Source organism: Mirounga leonina, unplaced genomic scaffold (assembly GCF_011800145.1).
Source record: "Mirounga leonina isolate KUSES-001 unplaced genomic scaffold, KU_Mleo_1.0 Mir_176, whole genome shotgun sequence".
Taxonomy (NCBI): domain Eukaryota; kingdom Metazoa; phylum Chordata; class Mammalia; order Carnivora; family Phocidae; genus Mirounga; species Mirounga leonina.
Genome location: NW_023270454.1, coordinates 2,158,564 through 2,179,576, shown reverse-complemented (window position 1 = coordinate 2,179,576; position 21,013 = coordinate 2,158,564). Strand labels below are relative to the sequence as shown.

The 21,013-nt window shown below is 43.3% G+C and overlaps 1 protein-coding gene across 4 annotated transcripts in view; it reads right to left on the bottom strand.

The window, feature by feature from the left end:
- XPO7 (exportin 7) overlaps nucleotides 1-21,013 on the bottom strand; it is an 87,232-nt gene that overhangs the window by 1,624 nt on the left and 64,595 nt on the right. For all 4 annotated transcript variants that reach the window (XM_035022503.1, XM_035022501.1, XM_035022500.1 and 1 more), the window contains exons 12-27: nucleotides 19,698-19,891; nucleotides 19,133-19,238; nucleotides 16,119-16,254; nucleotides 15,537-15,610; nucleotides 14,295-14,375; nucleotides 13,294-13,357; nucleotides 12,804-12,912; nucleotides 11,755-11,861; nucleotides 9,331-9,419; nucleotides 8,484-8,591; nucleotides 5,980-6,062; nucleotides 5,554-5,768; nucleotides 4,940-5,078; nucleotides 2,776-2,936; nucleotides 2,172-2,270; nucleotides 1,374-1,501 (exon numbers count right to left, since the gene is read on the bottom strand). In XM_035022503.1, coding sequence (XP_034878394.1) covers nucleotides 1,374-1,501; nucleotides 2,172-2,270; nucleotides 2,776-2,936; nucleotides 4,940-5,078; nucleotides 5,554-5,768; nucleotides 5,980-6,062; nucleotides 8,484-8,591; nucleotides 9,331-9,419; nucleotides 11,755-11,861; nucleotides 12,804-12,912; nucleotides 13,294-13,357; nucleotides 14,295-14,375; nucleotides 15,537-15,610; nucleotides 16,119-16,254; nucleotides 19,133-19,238; nucleotides 19,698-19,891 — 1,893 coding nt within the window. The remainder of the gene's footprint in view (nucleotides 1-1,373; nucleotides 1,502-2,171; nucleotides 2,271-2,775; nucleotides 2,937-4,939; nucleotides 5,079-5,553; nucleotides 5,769-5,979; nucleotides 6,063-8,483; nucleotides 8,592-9,330; nucleotides 9,420-11,754; nucleotides 11,862-12,803; nucleotides 12,913-13,293; nucleotides 13,358-14,294; nucleotides 14,376-15,536; nucleotides 15,611-16,118; nucleotides 16,255-19,132; nucleotides 19,239-19,697; nucleotides 19,892-21,013) is intronic.

The following is a 21,013-nucleotide window of genomic DNA, read 5'->3' as shown; positions in this document are numbered from 1 at the left end:
TGCATGTAGGTTGGGGGAGGAGGGTGGAGGGGAAAGGTCTTGGACTAAGACATTTCTGGCAGCGAAGCGGCTACTGAGAGGCAGAACGTATGCATCTGTTTCTAAGGTCAGTTAACCTCAGTCTTCAGACCTTAAGGGGAAGCTGGGCTAGTTTTGCAACCCTTTCAACCTGACAACCTTGCGGCAGATCTTGAGATCTGGTCAAATCTGGGGCTTTGAGGGCCACCTTGGGCTCACGGCAGCACAAAAGGGATCTGACAGAGGTGGGAAGTAACCCTCCCAAAGTGAGGGCCTGAAGAGAACGAGCCTCTCACTCAGTGCTTAATGCCGGACACTTGTGCTAAAGCACCGTGCTGCTGTCCAGTACGGCAGCCGCTCGCCACACAGGGCTACTGAGCACTTGAAGTGTGCCCAGTTCAGCTGAAGAACCGAAGCAAATCAGATGAAAGTTAAAATTCAGTTCCCCGACTGTACCTTAATTAATTTTAAACGAAAATACCATTTTTCAAATTAATTAAAAAAAATAAAATTTAAGCATTAATTCAGAAAAGCCTGATATTCAATTGACAACTAGACAACTTCTAAGTATGTCTGGTATACCTGAATATGGGAATCTACTTTGTCAACTGTAAATTTTATGAAATCTTAATACAAATCAAGTAATTCAAATGAATATTTAGCATCTGACTTGAGATGCCCTGCTAAGTGTACAATACACAGGACCCTGAAGACTTCGTACAATAAAAAGAATGTTAAAATTCTCAGTTTTTAAGTATGGATTACACATTGACATGATAATCTGCATATGTTAAATACAATGTATTAAAAGGAATTTTGTCTGTTTCTTTTTACCTTTTTTTAATGTGGCTACTAAAAAGTTCAAAGTTACGTATGTGGCCTGCTTTTCTACTGGACAGCACTGCTTTAAGGTGGTCTCTAAAAGACTTTTTTTTTTTTCTTCAAGATTTTATGTATCTATTTGACAGAGAGAGACACAGCGAGAGAGGGAACACAAGCAGGGGGAGTGGGAGAGGGAGAAGCAGGCCTCCCGCGGAGCGGGGAGCCCAATGCGGGGCTCGATCCCAGGACCCTGGGATCATGACCTGAGCCAAAGGCAGACGCTTAACGACTGAGCCACCCAGGCGCCCTTCTCTAAAAGACTCTTAAGGTTCTGGCAGCGAAGCGGGGAGCCTGCTTCTCAACGTCTCCCACTCCCCCTGCTTGTGTTCCCTCTCTCGCTGTGTCTCTCTCTGTCAAATAGATACATAAAATCTTAAAAAAAAAAAAAAAAAAAAAGACTCTTAAGGAGTCTCCCCTGTTTCGATGACTTGAGAAATTGCCTAGGACTTCTCTGCAGGGCCCCCTACACTCACCTGTCTCTGTTTTTCGTAAGAAGATTTCGCTCGATGCCTTCCATCAGGTTTTCGAAACACAGATGCATAGCCTGCTGCTTCTCTGGTGGCTGGCTGTTCACGATACTGTTCCTTAGGTCAGAAAAATACTGTGGGGCAAGGAGTGAGACAGGGTAAGGAGAGGAGATAGGGATTAGCCCTCCCTCATCTGCAAGGTTGAAGGGATGTTCTCCAAAACACAGAATTATCTACCAAAATGGGGTACCTTTTTTGATTCAAGTAAGTATTTGCTGCAAGATAATGTATCTTTATCTTACTTAAAAGTCAGAGTTTTAAATTTGTAAACACTCTAAGGGTCATCTGATCCAGGTTCTATTTTTTTTTTTAAAGGATTTTATTTTTAAGTAATCTCTATACCCAGTGTGGGGCTTGAACCCCCAACCCCGAGATCAAGAGTCACTTGCTCTACCAGCTGAGCCAGCCAGGTGCCCCTGATCCAGGTTCTTTTACAGGACTCTCTAGACTTATGTTTGTTTATGGTGGAGCTGGAACTAGAATTTAGGTCATTGGTGGTCTGCTCTCCAGGTATATTCTCTTCTAGTAACACTTCCTCATCCTTTGTCTGAATTGCCACACATGCTGACTTCTAACAGTTCAGTGATTATGTACTGTTCAAAGCATGAACAGTACATGCTCAGAAAATGAGCTGTTTTCCCTCGGCTTCACCATCGTGGGGTGTTCCTATAGCCTTTCTCCTATAGCCAAACATGTGTCTACCCATGCTTCTGGCTCTGAGCACCAGGGAGATGGCTCTCTTACCTTTTCGTTAAGTAGTATCAAGCCAAGTAGGGGCCGGGACATTGACCACTGGTTCCTACAGTCTTCAAAGATGATGATGTTCAGCACCGTTGACAGCATCTGGAAATGGAGCATCTGAGGCAGTGATCTAGTGTGTAAGCTACCCAAGGCAAATCTTCCTTCTGGAAAGATGCCTCATACAAATAAAGCAATGGCAAACATATGGTTTGATCTGTGTGGTCAGTTATTTCCTTTTATCCCGTACTCTTGTGGCCACTCTGCAGATGGGAGTACAAGCCTTACAGCTGGCAACTGCTAACTCAGGCTCCGTTTATGGCAACGGGTGGCCACAGTCGTCATCGTGGAAGGAGCACAGGTCCGAGGCATAGGGGCTGGTGTGACGCTCGGAAAAACGATTCAGAACCTGTTTTTCTTCCCAGATTTTTTTAATATCTGATGATTACTCAGCAAACTCAAAATCCACTGCAATTTTAAGGCATACACTTCACTTCGGCAGCATGAGGCTGGTGAGATGCCAGCCTCCCCATTTTGCTTGGCCTCTCCTCTCAGAGGTTCTTCCACTGCCGGACACCCCACACTGCCTCCTAAAGCTCACGTTCCTTACCTGCTGGATCATCTCTGGATGCTGCTGCATGATATGCAGAAAGCGGTCACTCTCCTGGTTCAGGGGTGTCGTCCTCTTCTTGGTGCTCCGTGACAGCTGCTTAAAGAGGTATGTCACGATGTGGTCCAGGCAAGAGCAGCAGCCTGTGCATACCATGGTGTCTGGAAGAAAGAGGGAGGGGTGGATTAGAGCCGGGGTATGGAGCTGCTGATGGTGATGTGGGCAGCCAAGGGGTTGCCCTTAGCTGAGAGCCTGTAGAGGTAGAGGTAGAGGTACCCCAGCAGACTGGGAACTGTCCCCAGCTCAGTTAAGGCCTGTGTTTGGGTACTTTCTGTTGACCTCTCACCCTCATCATATAGCAAGGCCCAATTCTAAGTTTGAAAGTGAGTGTGTGGTAATAGACAATATATTAATTAATAATATCGATATTACTGCTTAATGTGGTGCAGATGCATGTCTTCTGCTTCATAAAAAATAACGAATACTTTACATACAGCAGGTACTTCTACTGTGCCAGATATTCTGCTAAAGACTTCATAGGTATTATCTCTAATTTACCCTCTTGAGAATTCCGGGAGGTAGTTGTTCCATTTTAACAAACCAAAGTCTGAAGAGGTTATGTGACTCGCCTCCAGATCACACTGCTAATAACTGCACAAGCTGTGATGAGAATCCAAGAAGTCTGAGTTACTGGGGGGAGGTCATTAAACCCAGCTTCATACCGTCTATCAACATTTAGAGTCTGTTAGAGGTACCGTATTCTTTATCTATGAAGCATTTTGCGGGGAGTGTGGTGGGCAAGGGTTGGGGGGGGAAGCTGCGACTCATCTACGCATTTTACAAAGGGGATGCTGTGGCACGGCTTGTGGACAGAGCTCTGACGAGGTGAGGCACAGGCCAGAGGACTAAGGGATGAACCCTTAAAAGAGTCAGCCCTTCTGTTTCTGTTTATGCAGAGGTCCCTCGATTTTCAAGAAGCTATAAAATAGCCTTCCAGAGCAGGGTCGGAGCCCTTCGCTGGATGTCCTAGGTATGGCTCTGCACCTGCTGGAAGTAAATGCCTATGGAAGAAGGGGCATGGAGGTGTAATTCACCACAGCAGGCAATCCAAAAGTCATTCTATGTGCACTTGCAATATATCGTGATTATCTTACAGGTGACTTAATCTTCCTATTTGTTTTGCTCAGCCTAATATAAAAAAATGTATTCTTTCTCTGAATACATGCATACCTACTGAGACTGCTTGATGGTAGCCTAGGAACAAAAGGGCTGACAAGGAACCAGGTGGAGTAGGATGAAAAACCTGTGGAGCTGTCTGTGTGAGTGCCTTCCATAGCCTCCACTGTCCTCAGGTTAGAATCCAATACCCTGGGTGCCTGGGTGGCTCAGTTGGTTAAGCGACTGCCTATGGCTCAGGTCATGATCCTGGAGTCCCGGGATTGAGTCCCGCATCGGGCTCCCTGCTCAGTGGGGAGTCTGCTTCTCCCTCTGACCTTCCCCCCTCTCATGTGCTCTCTCATTCTCTATCTCTCAAATAAATAAAATCTTAAAAAAAAAAAAAAAAAAGAATCCAACACCCTGATGCGCATGAGGGCCCCTGCGTGGTCTCCGGCTTTGCCCCGCCCACTCCTCTCTGGCTTCTCTGCACCAGTGTGCTGGGCATCTGGATTTCCTGACTCTCTCTTGCCTGCAGCTGCTGGTACTTGCTGTTCCTGCTGCTAGGAAGCCTCCCCACTAACCTGCTAACGCCTGTGCAGCTTTTTGGCCCATGGTTTTTTATCAGTGCTTTTGGCCAGCCTTGTCTGACCCCACTTCTCAACACCAGAAGTTTAGGTATTCTTCCTGATAGCTCTCACAGCACTCCCTCCTCACCCCCACTGTGGTGCGGAAGTAGGTAAGTGCAGTAAATAGGCACTGGTCTACATGTCTGTTTCATCTACCAGATAAAAAGCTCCTAAAGGACAGGGACTGTGGTTATTAATACTTACTGTACCCCTAGTGCCTAGCACAGTGCTTGGTCCTCAGGATAGGGTCGATAAGTATTTCTGGATGAGAATGTATCCATGAGTCATACATATACCCCAAAGCAGTAACACTTTCAGATACTGGGGCAAAGTTCTCCCTTTCTGTTAAGTGGTAAAAACCAAACAATCCATGTGCTCACCAAGTGCAGTAAGTCCTTCAGAAATGGAAGAGAGAATATACATGATGACATGAGGTTCCAGGCTTGCAATAAAGTTCATGTGGTCCTGGGTCAGGACTTCCAGTAGTGAATAGTAAGACTGACTGAGCTTGGGATAGTCCTGTGGGAGAAGAGGACAGAAATCAACTTAGGCATGGTGTACCTCAATATGCAGGAAGCAAGACCTTTTTTTTTTTTTTTTAAAGATTTATTTATTCGAGAGAGAGAGCATAAGCGGGAGGGACAGAGGGAGAGGGAGATAGAATCTCAAGCAGACTCCCCGCTGAGCACAGAGCCCAACGTGGGGCTCAATCTCATGACCCTGAGATCAGGGCCTGAGCTGAAACCAACGGTTGGACGCTCAACTGACTGCACCACCCAGGCACCCCAACAGGGAGTAAGATCTTAAATGAAACAGCTCAGTTCCCTTCAGATGGGAAGACAAAAGAGCTAACTGGAGTTAGCTTATAGTTCTCCAGAGAAACATTCAATCATAGTGTCAGGCAAAATAACAAAAAAACCCAAACCCCAAAACAACCAAAAACACCTGAATATGATGAGGGGCTCGGATCCTGTCAATAAAGCTTAACACTTACCAGGAGGTCACTGTGGGGAATAGAGAGGAGCAGCTTGATAAAGGTCTGTAGAGCATTGTCCAGGGCATCATCTCCATAGAGACGGAAGACTCCAAAATTGACGTAGCTCCCACTGAGGGCTGCCTTCAGCATGGAGAAGCAGATGGAGATGCCCTTGAGCTTCAGTGCATAGACCTGATCCTTTGGGACCTCTCCTAGTGTCAGGATGCGATTGCCTGAGTAGACAGACGTGATATATACAATTTATTCAACCACATTATTACTGACAGTTTAGGTCACCAACTCAACCCTCCTATTCGAAAGGCCCTTGGTGCCAGGGGCCCTGTCATACTGTCCTGGCTCTTGCCAGGGCTAGTCTACACTGCATACAGTGTGGTGACTGAGTTGGAAATCACCCCCAAGGTTCTGCTCCTCTAAAGCACGTACCATACATTGTTATCATCTTGCTGGTTTCTCTGAAGAGTAAGATGCCATTGGGGGAAGAGACATCAAATTGGAGTCGCTGGGATCTGAGCAGAGAACACAGAGGCAGAGAAAGTCAGAGGTATGCTACTGGAAGACTGGGGAACTTCAGGCTCTCATCTGAGTACCCTGGGTGATTCTTTTTGCACTAAGATGTGCAGATTACCTATCCTAATGTAGAGTAACCAAGTTAAAGATATTTAACTAGTGACAGAGCTTCTATCTTGAAGACTGACATGCTAGACTCAAGTTCTGCTTCTCAAATTGAAAACACTGAAAAGTGAGGCAGCAGATGAAACTTTCTTAAAATTCTCCATTTTGATTAAAGTATGGCTTCTGTGAGTCATTTCTTAGAAGGACTAAATCACGACCCTTCAGACATTAACCTATGTTTACCTTTATAGCTTCGGTGGCAACTAAGGGAAGGTACAAACGTTGTTACCACTTGATAAGAAGAAAAGAGGTGAAGGGACTGGGACTGCTACTAGAGAAAAGTAGGTGAGGCAAGCGTTTGAAACAACTTGAGTTCTGAGTTCCTGACTGTTCCCTGGACCAGAGCACCTCTTTGGTTTGCGCCACCTTTTAATGAGCTGCTAGTTGGTCTTTTTATTGACTCTGGTTGGTTAAAGCCTCAAACCCCCAGGGGTCCTTCTTGATTCTTCTTTCCTTTCCTCCCCACATTGGATCCATCAAGGTCTAGCTCTACAACATGCCCTGAATCTATCCACTTCCTGTATGTTCTTCTGCTTCCACTCTTGCCCCTCTACAGTCCCCTTCTTCACATGGTAATAATGTCAACAAGGTCATTTTAATCCCGTGCTTCAAATACTTCAGCAGCTTCCCACTGGCATTAGAGTGTGCGTGCCTTCCTCACTCCTGCTGGACTAAGTCACTACAGGGCTGGGCCTCGGCCTGCCTGTCTGAGCCCTCCCCTCCCACGGCCTCCCTCATTCACCAAGCTCCAGCCTGTGGCGTTTTTCTGTCTCCAGTCTTAGGACTCATCCCATCTTAGGACTTTTGCAGTTTTCACAGTTTAGATCACTCTTTCCCCTTATTTTTGCAGGGCTACCAGAATCTCTCTTGTCATTCAGATCCCAGCTTAAACATCACCTTCTCTGAGAGGTCGATTCTCCCTCCTCTCCTTCAATTCCCCTGTTTTATTAACTTTTTTCTTCATAGCACTTCCTACTGTTTGAAATCATTTTCCATGCTTGTTTTACTGTTTGTTCTCCCAGAATGTAACATCTAAGAGGGAAGAGGTTTTGTCTGGCACAACGGCTAGGAAAGTGGCTGGCAAAGAGTAGACGCTCTCAAATATCTATTCTGGAAATGAATAACTCTTGACTGTGAGGCTCCCGGGAGGCTATCGGCTCTTTGAGTATTACCCACCCCTCACTAAAGTAGTTTTAAAAATTAATTCTCTTAGAAGTGCCATGAGAGGCAGATACACGGACCCGAAATTCTAGTGAAGTCAAGGGGGTGGATTTTTCTTTTCCTCCATCCCTGAATTCTTGGGTAAATTTAAAATTTAGTATTTTGGAAGTCTGTCTTACTTTCTTCTTAAGTAAGTCTTTACCCATCCAGCTGCAGTTTGCCGAACAGACACCTTTCTTAAAACAGGGTATCCTAATGCGTCTGGCATTACTCTCAATTGCCTCTCTGAAATGTGAACTTTGAAATGTGGTGGACATGACACCATTACTAAATGTTAACTTTTATATGTGGGCAGGAAAGTCAGAATACTGGTTGCCAGATTCACCTCTCGTAAGAATCGGTTATCTTTTTTTTTTTTTTTTAAAGATTTTATTTATTCGTCACAGAGAGAGAGGGGGAGAGAGAGAGCACAAGCAGGGGAAGCTACAGGCAGAGGGGGAAGCAGGCTCCCCCGCTGAGCAAGGAGCACGATGCAGGACTTGATCCCAGGACCCTGGGACCATGACCTGAGGAGCGAAAGGCAGATACTTAACAGAGTGAGCCACCCAGACGTCCCAAGAATGGGTTATCTTTTTTTTTTTTTAAAGATTTTATTTATTTATTTGAGACCGAGAGAATGAGAGACAGAGAGCATGAGAGGTAGGAGGGTCAGAGGGAGAAGCAGACTCCCCGTCGAGCAGGGAGCCCGATGCAGGACTCGATCCCGGGACTCCAGGATCATGACCTGAGCCGAAGGCAGTCGCTTAACCAACTGAGCCACCCAGGCGCCCAAGAATGGGTTATCTTGAGACTCTTTCCAAAGTGACTTATTTCCTGCAAGCAGCTATGACTTTGTGTGGCTGGGACACCCTTCTTCCAAACAAACCGAAACATATATATACACATTAACTTTTAGAGACGTTTTTCAAATTCTGAAAGCAGTGAAATGTTATTATCTTCCACAATCTGACCAAACACGAGCTAAAATCTATCGTCCCAGAATTCTCTCATATAAAAGGGCAGTTGTGTCCTTTGAAAATCTTCGTCCAGCTTACCTGTTATGAACTAACTCAGCCATCAGCTTGAGCACAGGAGTGGTACAAGCTGGATCATGGTACCAGAGCTCAATTGCCCGCTGGAGAATTGGCATGTAGGATGGATATCTGTACATGAAAAGCTAAGGAAGAATTCTAAATCCAGAAAGGTACAGAATTGAAAGTAATCTCTCCGCATTGGCCAAGCACAAACTGTCAAATGAAAGTTCTCCAACTGCCTGTCTTCTGCTTGCTAATCTTGCAGTCTTTTAACCCGAAGGTGCTAAGGTGACTGTGCGCTCCTGGAATTGTAATAAGCATATAATAATGCACTGTCATTTACATAATGACTTTGTTCTGAAGAGAATAATGTATCTCATTGTTAATTTATCTTCTTTTCCCTTCTATGACATGATAGGAAATAAGCTATTTCTGTTATATAACTATTGGAGAAACAGAGGCACTCAGCTTTGAAAGGATTTGTTCAAGGTTATGAATTCAACAAGGTTAGACTTTCTCATTCCTAGGAAAGCTGTCTTATTTTAGTAGATTGAAACGTCTCTTTTTTCTGACTGTAGCAAACTTCATGTGCAGCATTTCCACAGGCATTTGCATCTGGGACCCAGAAGAGAACGTGGGAAACGACTGCACTCACTTCCCCGTCTCTCTGACCTGAGCAGGCAGCCCTCTGCTATTAGGCCACCGTGGAACGGCAGCTTACGAGACACAGGGCAGGTCTTTGGGCATAAGTCCTTGCCTTCGTTGCCTCCCTAATTCTCCCCCTCTCCCTTCCCTGATGCCTCCACTGCCCATCCACACTCCAGTTAAGGCTTTCAGTGGCAAGCCTTCCCGATCTGTATTAGGATACATCCACTCAAACAGCATCATGAAGCTGGTCTTGGCATTGAAGGCGAAAGCTATCCCTCTCAGGTCTCTTACGAGACCAACCAGAGTTCGCTGTAGTAGAAGGCAAAAATATATTAAAATAGAAGAAAAACCAAACATATAACTACTTGATGGGGATGTCACAAATGTGTAATCAAATTCTTCTATCATTCAACAAATACTCCTTCCCAGACATTCTGAACTGATCTCTTCCATACTAGGATGGGATCTTTTTCACTTGGATAATTAGTTTTGGAAGCTTGTTATATACTAAGAAAAAGCAATGATTCCTGGTCCATCACAGCAAAACAAGAGGTTGATAAAGTTTTAAGACACTAATGTGATAATTCATATTTGTAAAAAGCAGAAAAGCAAAAAAGCTGGATTCAAGAAGAGTTAGAAAAAAAGAAAAAAAAAGGCCAAACATTTACACAAGAGGCAGAAGGACTATATATCCTAAAGGTCCAGTACCACAACTAATTACAAAGGCACTGGTGCCACAGGAGATCAAATGCAGACCCTGCTGGGAGGAAGACAAAGAAGCCTACAGGTTACCTGCCCCTCTGGCTGGGGTGCCTGGAAATAAGACTGATGGGTCAAGTCTTGGAGCTGTGAAGTTACGCTTTTATAGAAGAGATCGCAGCCTGAGAGGTCAGATACCATGCCCAGAGTCACGCTGCTAAGTGGTAAGAGAGCCAGGGTTAAGACTCATACCGTCAAGACTCCAAATCCACTGCTTTTTCTCAGTAGAACTTTTACTTGTCTTACGGGCCTTGAAAAGCAGTAAGACTGCTTTGAAAAGCTAACAGTCATCAACAGGCTCAAGGACATGGCACATTTGGGTGTCCTGATTCACTTGTCAAAAATGATTGCGCTTCTGCTAACATAACAGCCTGCTTTAAGCAAAGTTCTGTTCCTAAACTGATACATAAGCTGTTTCCAAGTCTAAGACATGGTCACTCTAAAAGACTTATTACATGAAGTTTAACAAAGACATGGATCATGCTTGTAGTTCATGGCCAAAATGGTTCTTTTCATTAATTTTACTTGCTTTGTATGGAACTAAAGTGATGAAAAGGGCGGCTATTCACTGATATCCCTCAGTTAACCTTGGTATTGGCTGGTATTCTAGCTCAAGTTACTGCCATGCTCCACACTAACCTCAGCTTTGAATGGTATCTAACTCAAGACACTGGTATAAAGAGAAGAGAGAGAGCTGGACAAAGTAGTGTTGCTCTCTGACTTCCCTGATGACTTGGAGACAGAAAACTAAGAGGCTTTCTAAGGATGAAAACAGAATTTTAGAATATTAGGTAAAGCCTGGCATTTTGGGGGCAATACTCCTGGTATCTGGTGATTGTAATTCAGCCTCAGTGTCATTATGGACACTGCAATAAAGTCCTACAAATATTAATAGCCTAGTGTCTTCTGGTTTTGGTGCAGAGACCTACAGATAAGGAAAGCAGGTGTGTGTGAAGATGAAGAGAGCAAAAATCAAGAAATGATAATTCTGAGAGCCAGAAATCAATAACTAAAAGTAACTTTAAAATTCCATATATATGGAAATTCACAAAGCCTTCTAAATGACTCCTGTCAAAGAAGGAATCTTAATGGAAATCAGATAATACAAAAAACTGAATGATAATGAAAACGTTACATATAAAAACTATAGACTCTGAAGACTTAGAGCATTAACAATGTTAGTATACTTAATGCTATTCAACTGTACACCTAAAAATGGTCAAGCTGGTAAATTTTACATTACGTTTTTTTTTTTTTTTACAATTAAAAAAACAAAAACAAAAAACACCCAAAACCAATGTGTGGAATAATATACCTAGAGGGACATTTATAGTTTTAAATGATTACATCAGGAAAGAAGGAGGGCTGAAAAGAAGTTAGAACAACGGAGAAACCCTAAGGAAAATATATGAAAATAAAGAGTAGAAATAGAATAGAAAACACAGAAAACAGAGTTTAAATAAAGCCAAAAAAAAACCCAACTTATTTTTGCCAAGACTAATAAACACATCTCTGGCAGGACTGATCTAGATCAAAAGAGAGAAAACACTAATAAGCAGTATTAAAAATGAAAGGGGAACATAACTGAAGATACAACACAGATTAAAAAGGTAATAGAAAAATATACAACTTTATGCTACCACATTTGAAAATGTAGACAAAAACTCCTCTAAGTGCTGCTTAAGAACACACTTCGGCATAAAAATAAGACTTTGTATGTCTCTACTGGTTCTTCTATTTCAAAATCCCAGGAGTCCAAGAGATTACCTAAAAAGTGAAATCAGTGGAAAATGTATGGATGAGCACTATTTTCTGCAGTGCTAGCTAATCTAGTCTCTGTCGGGTTGCCAGAAAGCAGAAGCTGGCCAGTGGGTGAAGGACTCACCTTTGCCTCTTGCTCGTTGAAACTGTTAGTGCTAAACATCTGGGCCACAGCCTCAAACGCTGCTGTGAGTGGCAGCATGAACTGCTCATACTGATCTTCATCCTCTCCTGTAAGGGAAACAACCCAGGCTGTGACTCCAATATAAAAAACTCAAAGCTGTGTATGCAAGGAAAATAAGATGGTTTGAAAGGTGAGCAGACCCAAGGATAATTCAAGTGGGCCCCTTTAATCCCCACAGGTATTAGTAGTAAATTCAGAATGAAATGTAAATAGATCAATTTTTAAACTAGAAGAGGCAGAAATCATCCAGTCCAGGGACGTCCACATTTTTTTTCCGACACCGAGCCACAATACCAGAGGTTTGTATGTGTACAAGATACTATGTTTTTATTTACTTCTTAAGTGAGAGCTAACAGTCAGCTGAGAAAGGACTGAGTCTGGTGTATGAGAACCTGATGAGACTCATACTTGAATCAGGTGCTTGTGGAGGCTCTCTTCACACTTCTCTTTTCACTAATCTTCCATAAAGCTAGGTTTTTAATGTTATGTAGTAGGATTAAACATAAACAGCTCAAAATGAGGATGACAGCATTGAGTTTCAGTCATTAGTTGACCCAAAACTGCTAATATCACAACAGAGCTAGAAAGGTTCTTCAGCCCTGTGGGTTCACATGTGCTAGTGAACTGGGGCATGGAAGGTTCTGTTGATGGTCTTAGGTGGGTTGCGCCTTCATTTGGGGTGGAGGGGTTATCTGGCCAACAAGATGCATTTAGGATTCTCAATTCTCTTAACTTGCAGAGGAGATATATGAATAGGTTTTAAATCCACTGCACATCAGATGAAACTTCTGGCACATACTGTTCTCTTCCAGTTACAGGGACCGTGATAGCATGGTGTGTTCTTGGTGAAATCAGACTGTTATTTCAGACAGTTCTCTTACTATTGAAACAACAGGAAAGACCTCCCCAACATCCAGTTTTCTATGCTCAAGTAAGAATTTAGCACAGTGCCAGACTACTGCACGAGCCTCTAGGATTTATTGCAGTACCTAAGTCCACCATGAGGAGACGCCCAAGTGCTGTGTAGAAGGTAGTCCGACACCGCATGTCTGTCAGATTGGACTGATTGTTAATACCCAGAAATGAAAAGTGCTCGCTCTATTGAAAAAAAGAAGACAAGTTAAAAAGATAAAGACATGGGTCACAGGCAGAAGGCAAGCCAGGAATTTCAGAATTATGGAGCCTTTTCAAGCTAATGGCTATCTCGTCTTCTTAAGAGTATGAGGGGGATTAAAAAATGTTTTTTTGGATTATTGTTGTTGTCTACAACTAATTTATCTTCGTATGAATAACAGTAGGCACCATCATCACAACTCAGATGCCAGTTAAGTGTGATCTGGCAGTGTGAAGGGAGTCAGGGAGCAGTCTCTGGCTTGGGGGGCACTATGGACCTCAAATGAAAACACCCCCTTTATATGGCTGAGGAAGTGTGTGTGTGGCTGGCTGGAAAGAACCAGGAAGAGGTGCTAAATCACTCACCGTGTGATTGTTCAGCATGAACTGTACCGCACTAAGCTTCACTAGTTTCCTTACACTACTGTATGTGAAGACAAAGAAAGAAGGTCAAGGAAAGTGTGTACAAATGAGGAATCTTTAATGCAGAATGCAGCTTTCTAGGATAAAGTAAGTACAGTTTCTTTCCTGACTATGAGTTCCATACCCAGATTATCTTATTTTCCTTAGACACTTGAAAATGACACCTGCCAAATGGAAAAAAGATGTGTTCTCTACTAAGCAGTATTTAACTGATCAATGACAGAATACCCATACCAAACTCATATCTGTAAGAGAAGAGATAAAACCCAGCAGTTTCCCCCAAGAATCATGAATATCCTAGGGTAGCTTTTCTCACTGGGGCTTCTAAGAGTGAAGTAAGCCCTAATTCCCTGCCTGAGGCATCAGTTGTGTGTGGTGAATTAAGTTTTCTCCTATGCATTTAGAATGGTACTAGCTATGTACAATCTCTGGGATAACTGAGAAAAAAAGTCACTCATTTTTATAGGGTTTAGTCTCCTGCAGACCCCTGGTTGTGGAAGGCTGTCTCAGAGCAATTCAAACTTTATAGCAGACTTGGTCCAAGTCAAAGTCAAGAGGGAGTATAGCCACTACTTTTCTTGCAGAGCTTGTAATCAGGCTGCTTCTACCAAAAGGCTGACAAACAATCAAGATGGACTCTGTATCACTGAGGATGTAAAAATATTGGCTACAGAGTATATACTGATTGGACAGATCTGCTGGGCATTTCTGGATCTTAGAGATAACCAGGGATAAATCTGTAGAAATGGTTTGTGGGATGGCTATGGAGTCTGCAATTATCCCTGGATTCTGTGTGGGTACTGCCTTTGGCTCCTAGGAGAATGGAGGATACTTGAGCACATATAAAACGAAATGAAAGTGAAAACAGCAGGAGGTCATGATTTCTAAGACCATGGCAAGCCACAGTTCCTGCTGTGCACAGAAGCTGACTTAGAAAAGGATATCCAATGGAGAGGTCATTGAGAAGCTGTAGTGTCTTGGAGGTGATCGGTTCACAGCGGCCCCAGTACTTCAGGTTGGTGATGCTGGAGGACAAAAAGAAAAAAAAAAGCAGGAGACACTTTTGATTTGCCTGGTTTCCTTGAGGGCTGGGAGAAGAAGAAAATCATCCATCAAGAGTCACCACACATCTGCATCACCAATTCACAGACATCACAACCACAAAAAATGGGTATAAAATCTCCGTACTTACATTTGGTTGACTAGAAAAATTATCCTTCAGATAATCTTCACTACTTGGTTCCAAAGCTACACTGGCCCATACCCAGGCCCTTGGAATTCTGGGGCACTCCAGGGCTGATTTCTGCAGCAAGGGTAAGAGATTTCTGCGGCAGTGATAACATGCAGACGTATGCAATTCTGCACCTGCACCATCCACTGTCAGCTGCAGAATTCTAGTAGCCCTTGCTTCCGGGTTCTTGGCTGGCAGAGTCCTTTAGACCCCCTTTGTTTTTTGCATCTTAAATTATTAACCAGCTCATGGATATGAGTGTTTAGGATTGGGATGGCTAGAAGGGGGCAAAATGTCACTTTGCACACAGCCCTGGGTAAAATATTAGGCTCCTAGTGTGTGCTTTGAGATACTGAGCTCTTAAAAAGGGGAAAATGTGAACAAAGGGGCATAACTTAAAAAACAAAAACAAAAACAAAACAAACGAAAAAGGGCCAATTAGGAGCTCCAACTTTGAAGACAGTTCAAATAGCACTCGATTTTGCAGATTCAAGACTCTCAAAGGGTGTGGATGCTTCTTGAGAGGAAAAGCCTGTTTTAAAGTGGGGCTCTCCTCCTTGAGGGGGGGCACACTTAGTGGAAATCAGCACCAGAAAGTGAATGCCCACTCTGGGCATCCTTGGCAGCAGGGTGATTGGGTGAGAGGCTGAGAACCAATCACTGGGGCAGAGATGTCCATTTTGCTAATGCCATGACAGGGTTTCACCGGTGATTCCAGAAGCTAGAGATGAGATTCCACATGAACAAATTAAATCCTTGCCTGTACAAGCCTGGAATGCTCTGGGGCCGGGCCATATCTCTAAGCACAGCTTGTCACACACTCAAATGCACAATTTTCTGACGCAAACGATCAATGCTGGAATACCAAGGCACTGGCAGCATAATGCCAAGATCACATTTTACAGTTGCAACAGGATTGCAAGGGACTCTTGCTGATGGCAAGCCAAACACTTACATTTTTCCTATGAAGACACTTAGGACCATAGTCTCATCATTCAAGCCCAGAACTTCTGAGAGTCGGCGGTACAGCTGGTGTTGTGTTAAGGGAAGAGAAAGTAATCAGAAAATATGGATTAGAAAAATCACATCCCAACACTGTTTTTGTCCTTATTCAGGGGTAAGATGTGGAAGAAAATGGACAAAAGTGTAGAGGAGGTCTTTGTTGAAGGGATAATAAGCTAGTTTCTAAGTATTACTTGATACTGGAAAGATGCTGAGCTATCTTATCAGTCCCCTTCAACCCTGAGATTACAAAGACTGTCAAAACGTTCTGCTGTTCTGAACATCAACTCATGTACAGAGGCTGAGAATTGCCAATGTTGAAACCAACAGATGTTCTGACTGGCCATCTGTTAAGCCCGTGGAACATTACAGAAATGGACCCAATTTTTTAATGAATCTCTCAAAATTCTACGGATGAAGAAGAGACATTTGGACCATCCTAATACTAAAATCTGTGTCTGAACTGCTATCAGATGTTTCTCAGTCAGCAATTACTTAAGTGAGAACCAAGCGGAGCCAGTTGAGATCCTGTTACCTTAGAGGATTTTTGCACCTGGTCCCCAATGTAGATCTTACGAAACTGTTCAAAAAAGCTCAGCATGGCCAATTCTAGCTTCTCATTACCCGCTTGAGCCAGGCGAGAATCTGTTAGGTTCATCAGCTGGAGCACCCTAGAGGAAGAAGAGCAATGATTCTCTCAACAGCAGGATATCCTGGTCACTCTAGAAAATCCAACCTACCCTCAAATAGTCCTATGTATCTCCTCTCCTTACCCATCCTATCTGAAAGGCATTCTCTGCAGGCTCAATGCTCTGCTGAGAGAACAGAATTCTACATTTCTGCCCCACAGGAACCACAGCTGAAGAATGAGTATGAATGATGGTTGGAAGGTTTAAAAGTTCAGTCCACCAAGACTATAGACTAAGGCAGAACTAGTAATTGGCTTAAAAATAGTGGGAAAACAAAACAAAAGAAAACACTGGCACTGGGGTAATGGTCTTCCTTGAAACTTATGTGAGACCATAAGTAAAGCAATTTATTTTCTAAGTCCCAGTTCCTCATCTATAAAATGAGGGAGACTGGACTAAGCCCGTGGTTCTCAATCTTTTTTCTCACAGAGCCATGAAGGGAATGGACACATGAAGGGCAATGTCCATGGGCAGATAAAAGTTCCAGAGACCAAGAGCAGATATGCTACCCGTGACTTCATCCCTTTACCTCTTCCCTGCACCTTCCCCCCCGCAGAAGAAAGCATACTGGAATGAAAGTGTGTAAATATTGAATGAATAAAATGCTATTACAAGTGAGTCATTTGTTATTCTGATGATGTGAGAACAGGTAAACTATCATTTTGACGTATCATGAGTGAATTAGACTCAGGCATGATGTTGTAATGCTCAGTGTGAGAACCAGGATACAAGACATTCTCTAAATTCAATTTATGTCACACACACAGGATCACACCAGGCTGCTGAAATCAGAAAGCTTATTAGCTTTCATTCTTATCAAATCTTTGCTCAACTCTTCAAAAAATGCCAGTGTGACATGCCATGGAGACTTTTGTCAGGATTAAGGCACCTAAGGGCAGATGGGCATCTGATAAGAGAAAAATGGGGATTTTCAGAATAAGAATTATGGACTGAAATGTCTAGGAACCAATCTATTCTAAGGCATCATGTTAAAATGTTTTTATCTCTAAGGAGAGCATCTGAAAGTTCAGAACCCTTCAGGGTGGCATTTCCCCAAGGCTGCAGTCTGTTCGCACACCATCCTGAAACATGATCTGCCCTTCTACTTGCATTCTGACAGGAGGGTACAGTGGGTTGTCCAGGGGTTACTGGACCTGTGACACCATGACAGACTGGATACAGATGCGGGTAAGAGAATCCAGCTGACTTCTGGGCCAGACATTAAAACAAAGCCACTTTCCTCATTAATTTTTTTGAAAAATATTTAAAAAAACATTACTTATGCTGACATGTAATGGGGCTTATTGTTATTTTTAAGGGAATAAATTTAAATTTTCTCAGTTTTTAAATTTTTTTACAAAAGATTTTATTTTTAAGTCATCTCTCCACCCAATATGGGGCTCGAACTCACTACACCGAGATCAAGAGTTGCATGCTCTACTGGCTGAGCCAGCCAGAAGGCCCAGTTTTATTTTTATTTATTTATTTTTTATTTTTATTTTTATTATTTTTTTTATTTTTAAAGATTTTATTTATTTGACAGAGAGAGATACAGCGAGAGAGGGAACACAAGCAGGGGGAGTGGGAGAGGGAGAAGCAGGCTTCCCGCCGAGTGGGGAGCCCGATGCGGAGCTTGATCCCAGGACCCTGGGATCATGACCTGAGCCGAAGGCAGACGCCTAACGACTGAGCCACCCAGGCGCCCCCAGTTTTATTTTTTAATACAATAAATATTGATAGCTAGTCTTATAAACAGAAACTCTTTGAGATCCTCAATACTTTTTAAGAGGGTGAATGGTCCTGATGAAAAGGTTTGAGAACCTCTGTGGCAGAGTATTAAAAAATCCTGCCTTTTTATTTTATTTTTATTTTTTAAAGATTTATTTGACAGAGAGAGTGAGAAACACAGCGAGAGAGGGAACACAAGCAGGGGGAGTAGGAGAGGGAGAAGGAGGCTTCCCGCCGGGCAGGGAGCCCGATACGGGGCTCGATCCCAGGACCCTGGGATCATGACCTGAGCTGAAGGCAGACGCTTACTGACTGAGGCACCCAGGCGCACCTGTTTATTTTATTTTTTAAATGATTTCATTTGCGAGAGAGAGAGAGAGAGAGAGAGAGAGAACACAAGTCGGGGGGAAGGGCAGAGGGAGAGGGAGAAGCAGACTCCCACTGAGCAGGGAGCCTGATGCGGGGCTGGATTCCAGAACCCCAAGATTATGACCTGAGCTGAAAGCAGACGCCCAACTGAGCCACCCAGGGACCCCCAAAATCCTGCCTTTTATATTTCTATGTTAGGTGAATTTTTAGAAATTGTTAAATGTTCATTTATAGGTTTTTAGAAAGATGGATGAGAATTACATAGATATAAAATAATAACTTGAAATCCTCTAGGTGGAAAAGAAATTTGAAATGTCAAGAGATTTGAAATGTCAAGAGATTTGAAAGGCTGTAGAAACTCTTTAATTTCATATTTGAGGATATCTGAAGAACAGTATTTTCCTCTTAGTCTTATTCTGCTATGGCAAAAGCAGTCTACATTTCATTAACTCTGAGATACTGTCCTTAAGACTAAAAGCTACTCCCTACTCTGGTTTTCCTAATTCTGTATCCATCATTTCCTTGCTGAATTACTACAAGTGTTTTCTCAGTAAAGACTGTAGGTAGAATTTTTGCTGTATTTATAAAATGTCTGAAGTTGGACCTGTAACAGTCCTTCATTTTCATGGGCAATCAGCTTCATGAGATTATATTCTATAAACGGGGAGGAAAGCATAGAAGCATGCCAAGTTCCTGTGATGTTGGGACCCAAACAGGTGGTGGTCAAAGCAATGAAATGAAAAGCCTCTGTGAGAGCACCTACCGACAGACGAGCTCGCCATCCATAGCATCTTGCTCATCAGTGCTGGCAAAAGAAACCCGGCCACCGATCACTGCGCCGATGATGTAAACCAGCCATGTCAGCCTTCCTGCAACAGGAAGAAGACCTATTAGTGTCCTCTCCAGTGGTCATTTCATTGAAGAAATTTCCTCACAGTGAGGTGCGTTTCTTACTAGGAGCTTCTGTCATCTTAAGAACACTATGGTAAAGCCATGAGGTCTAACTTTTCTTACCAAGTATAGCTATCACCCTGCTCTGGTAAGGGTGATGCCGAGGGGGAAATTCATTAGATAACCAATGATCCCCTATCAGACAAGATCATTATTTTTAGAGTCCAGCACTTTCTTGAAGTTAAACACATCCATGTAGACACGATTTCAGTTACTCTTCCCTAGCCCTGTGGCATTTATTCATAATATTCTTTTGTGTAGATGGAGGCGATGGATGATGGAAGAGTCCTTTTGGAGGGCAGGTAGGAAAGAGAGGTGGCAGTGAGTGAAGGGGTGCGGACAGCCCCGCCTTTCAGGCCTCAGCACTGTCCACTCACCTTCCTGCACCGCGATATCCATCGGGCTGGCGCTGGCACTCTGCAGCAGCTCCTGATAGGACTGGGCAGACTGGTCAAACAACTGCACGAGGAGTGCGCATGTCTTCTCATATTCACAACGCCCGATGGTAGACAGCTGGTCCAGCTGCTGCTGCACCAGGCCGGTATCCTCCAGAGGGTCTTCCAGGCCATCCCTGCTCCCAAGGGAGGAAGGAAGGCGCTCTCTTAAAATATGCCATTGACTTCCCCACAACAGCTCCCGTTCTTCTGCATTTAGCCACCGTTTCCAATGGCAGAGGCCCACAGCCTAACACTACCTTTTACCAAGAAAGGAATATCAGAAGTGGGAAGATGGGGGTCTTCACCCTAATGTCCGTCTTCTTTAGATACACTCTGTGAGTTGGTGTCCAGCCTTCTAATCTGAATTCCTGCTCCCTTAACATTAGTCTGCCTCGACCCTCTCAGTCCTATGCTTCTCACCCCAGGAGCTCCTGGTTCTTAGTCTCTTGCTGTTCTTAACTCTAATAAGCTTTGGGACTACAAATATCCTGTCCTTGTGTGGGGCGATGGTGGCCAGATGTGTTTTGGAATTCAGAGATCTTCAGATTTTAAAGAGGCAATATGATGCTTCTACCATGTGATATGAACCCTCAATGAGCTCTCTGGTGTATCAACTTCAATATTCCTGTAGCAAAATATATAACCATCAGGAATGATCATACAAAGCAGAAGTTTTAAAAAAGGCTCTAAATGGTCTCATATTAGCACATGTAAAATTTTGCCACCAAATGAGTTTTGATTCCAAACTTAAGAGAAAATTTAGTTTTCATGTCTTGCATTTCAGACTCGCAGATGAGGCACCATGGATCTACACCAGGTCCTACCTTATCTATCGGCTCCTAGAGCTAGGAATGTGTCATACTCTGAGCTCTTTGTCTATTGCTATATCACAGTGTGACAACCCAACAGCTGCACCACCACGACCATTACTGGAGTTCACAATTGTGTGTGTACTATGGTCCACACACTGGGCCAGAACATAGTAATTTAATCCTTTTAATAACCTTGCCCAAGAGCACACAGCTATTAACTGGCTATCCGGGACCAAAGCCCACACCTGTAACCACTCCTCAACAATGCCTCACTGAAACCACCTGAATCCTTAAGAACAGAAATTATGTAGCTGATAGAACAATGCTTTCCAGTGGACTTCACAAATACTTGCATTTTCAAAGGATTCAAGTCGTTAACAGTTGAGCCTATAACTCTTATGACAATTAAATGCCAATTAAGATCTGATTTAAAAAAACCAAAAC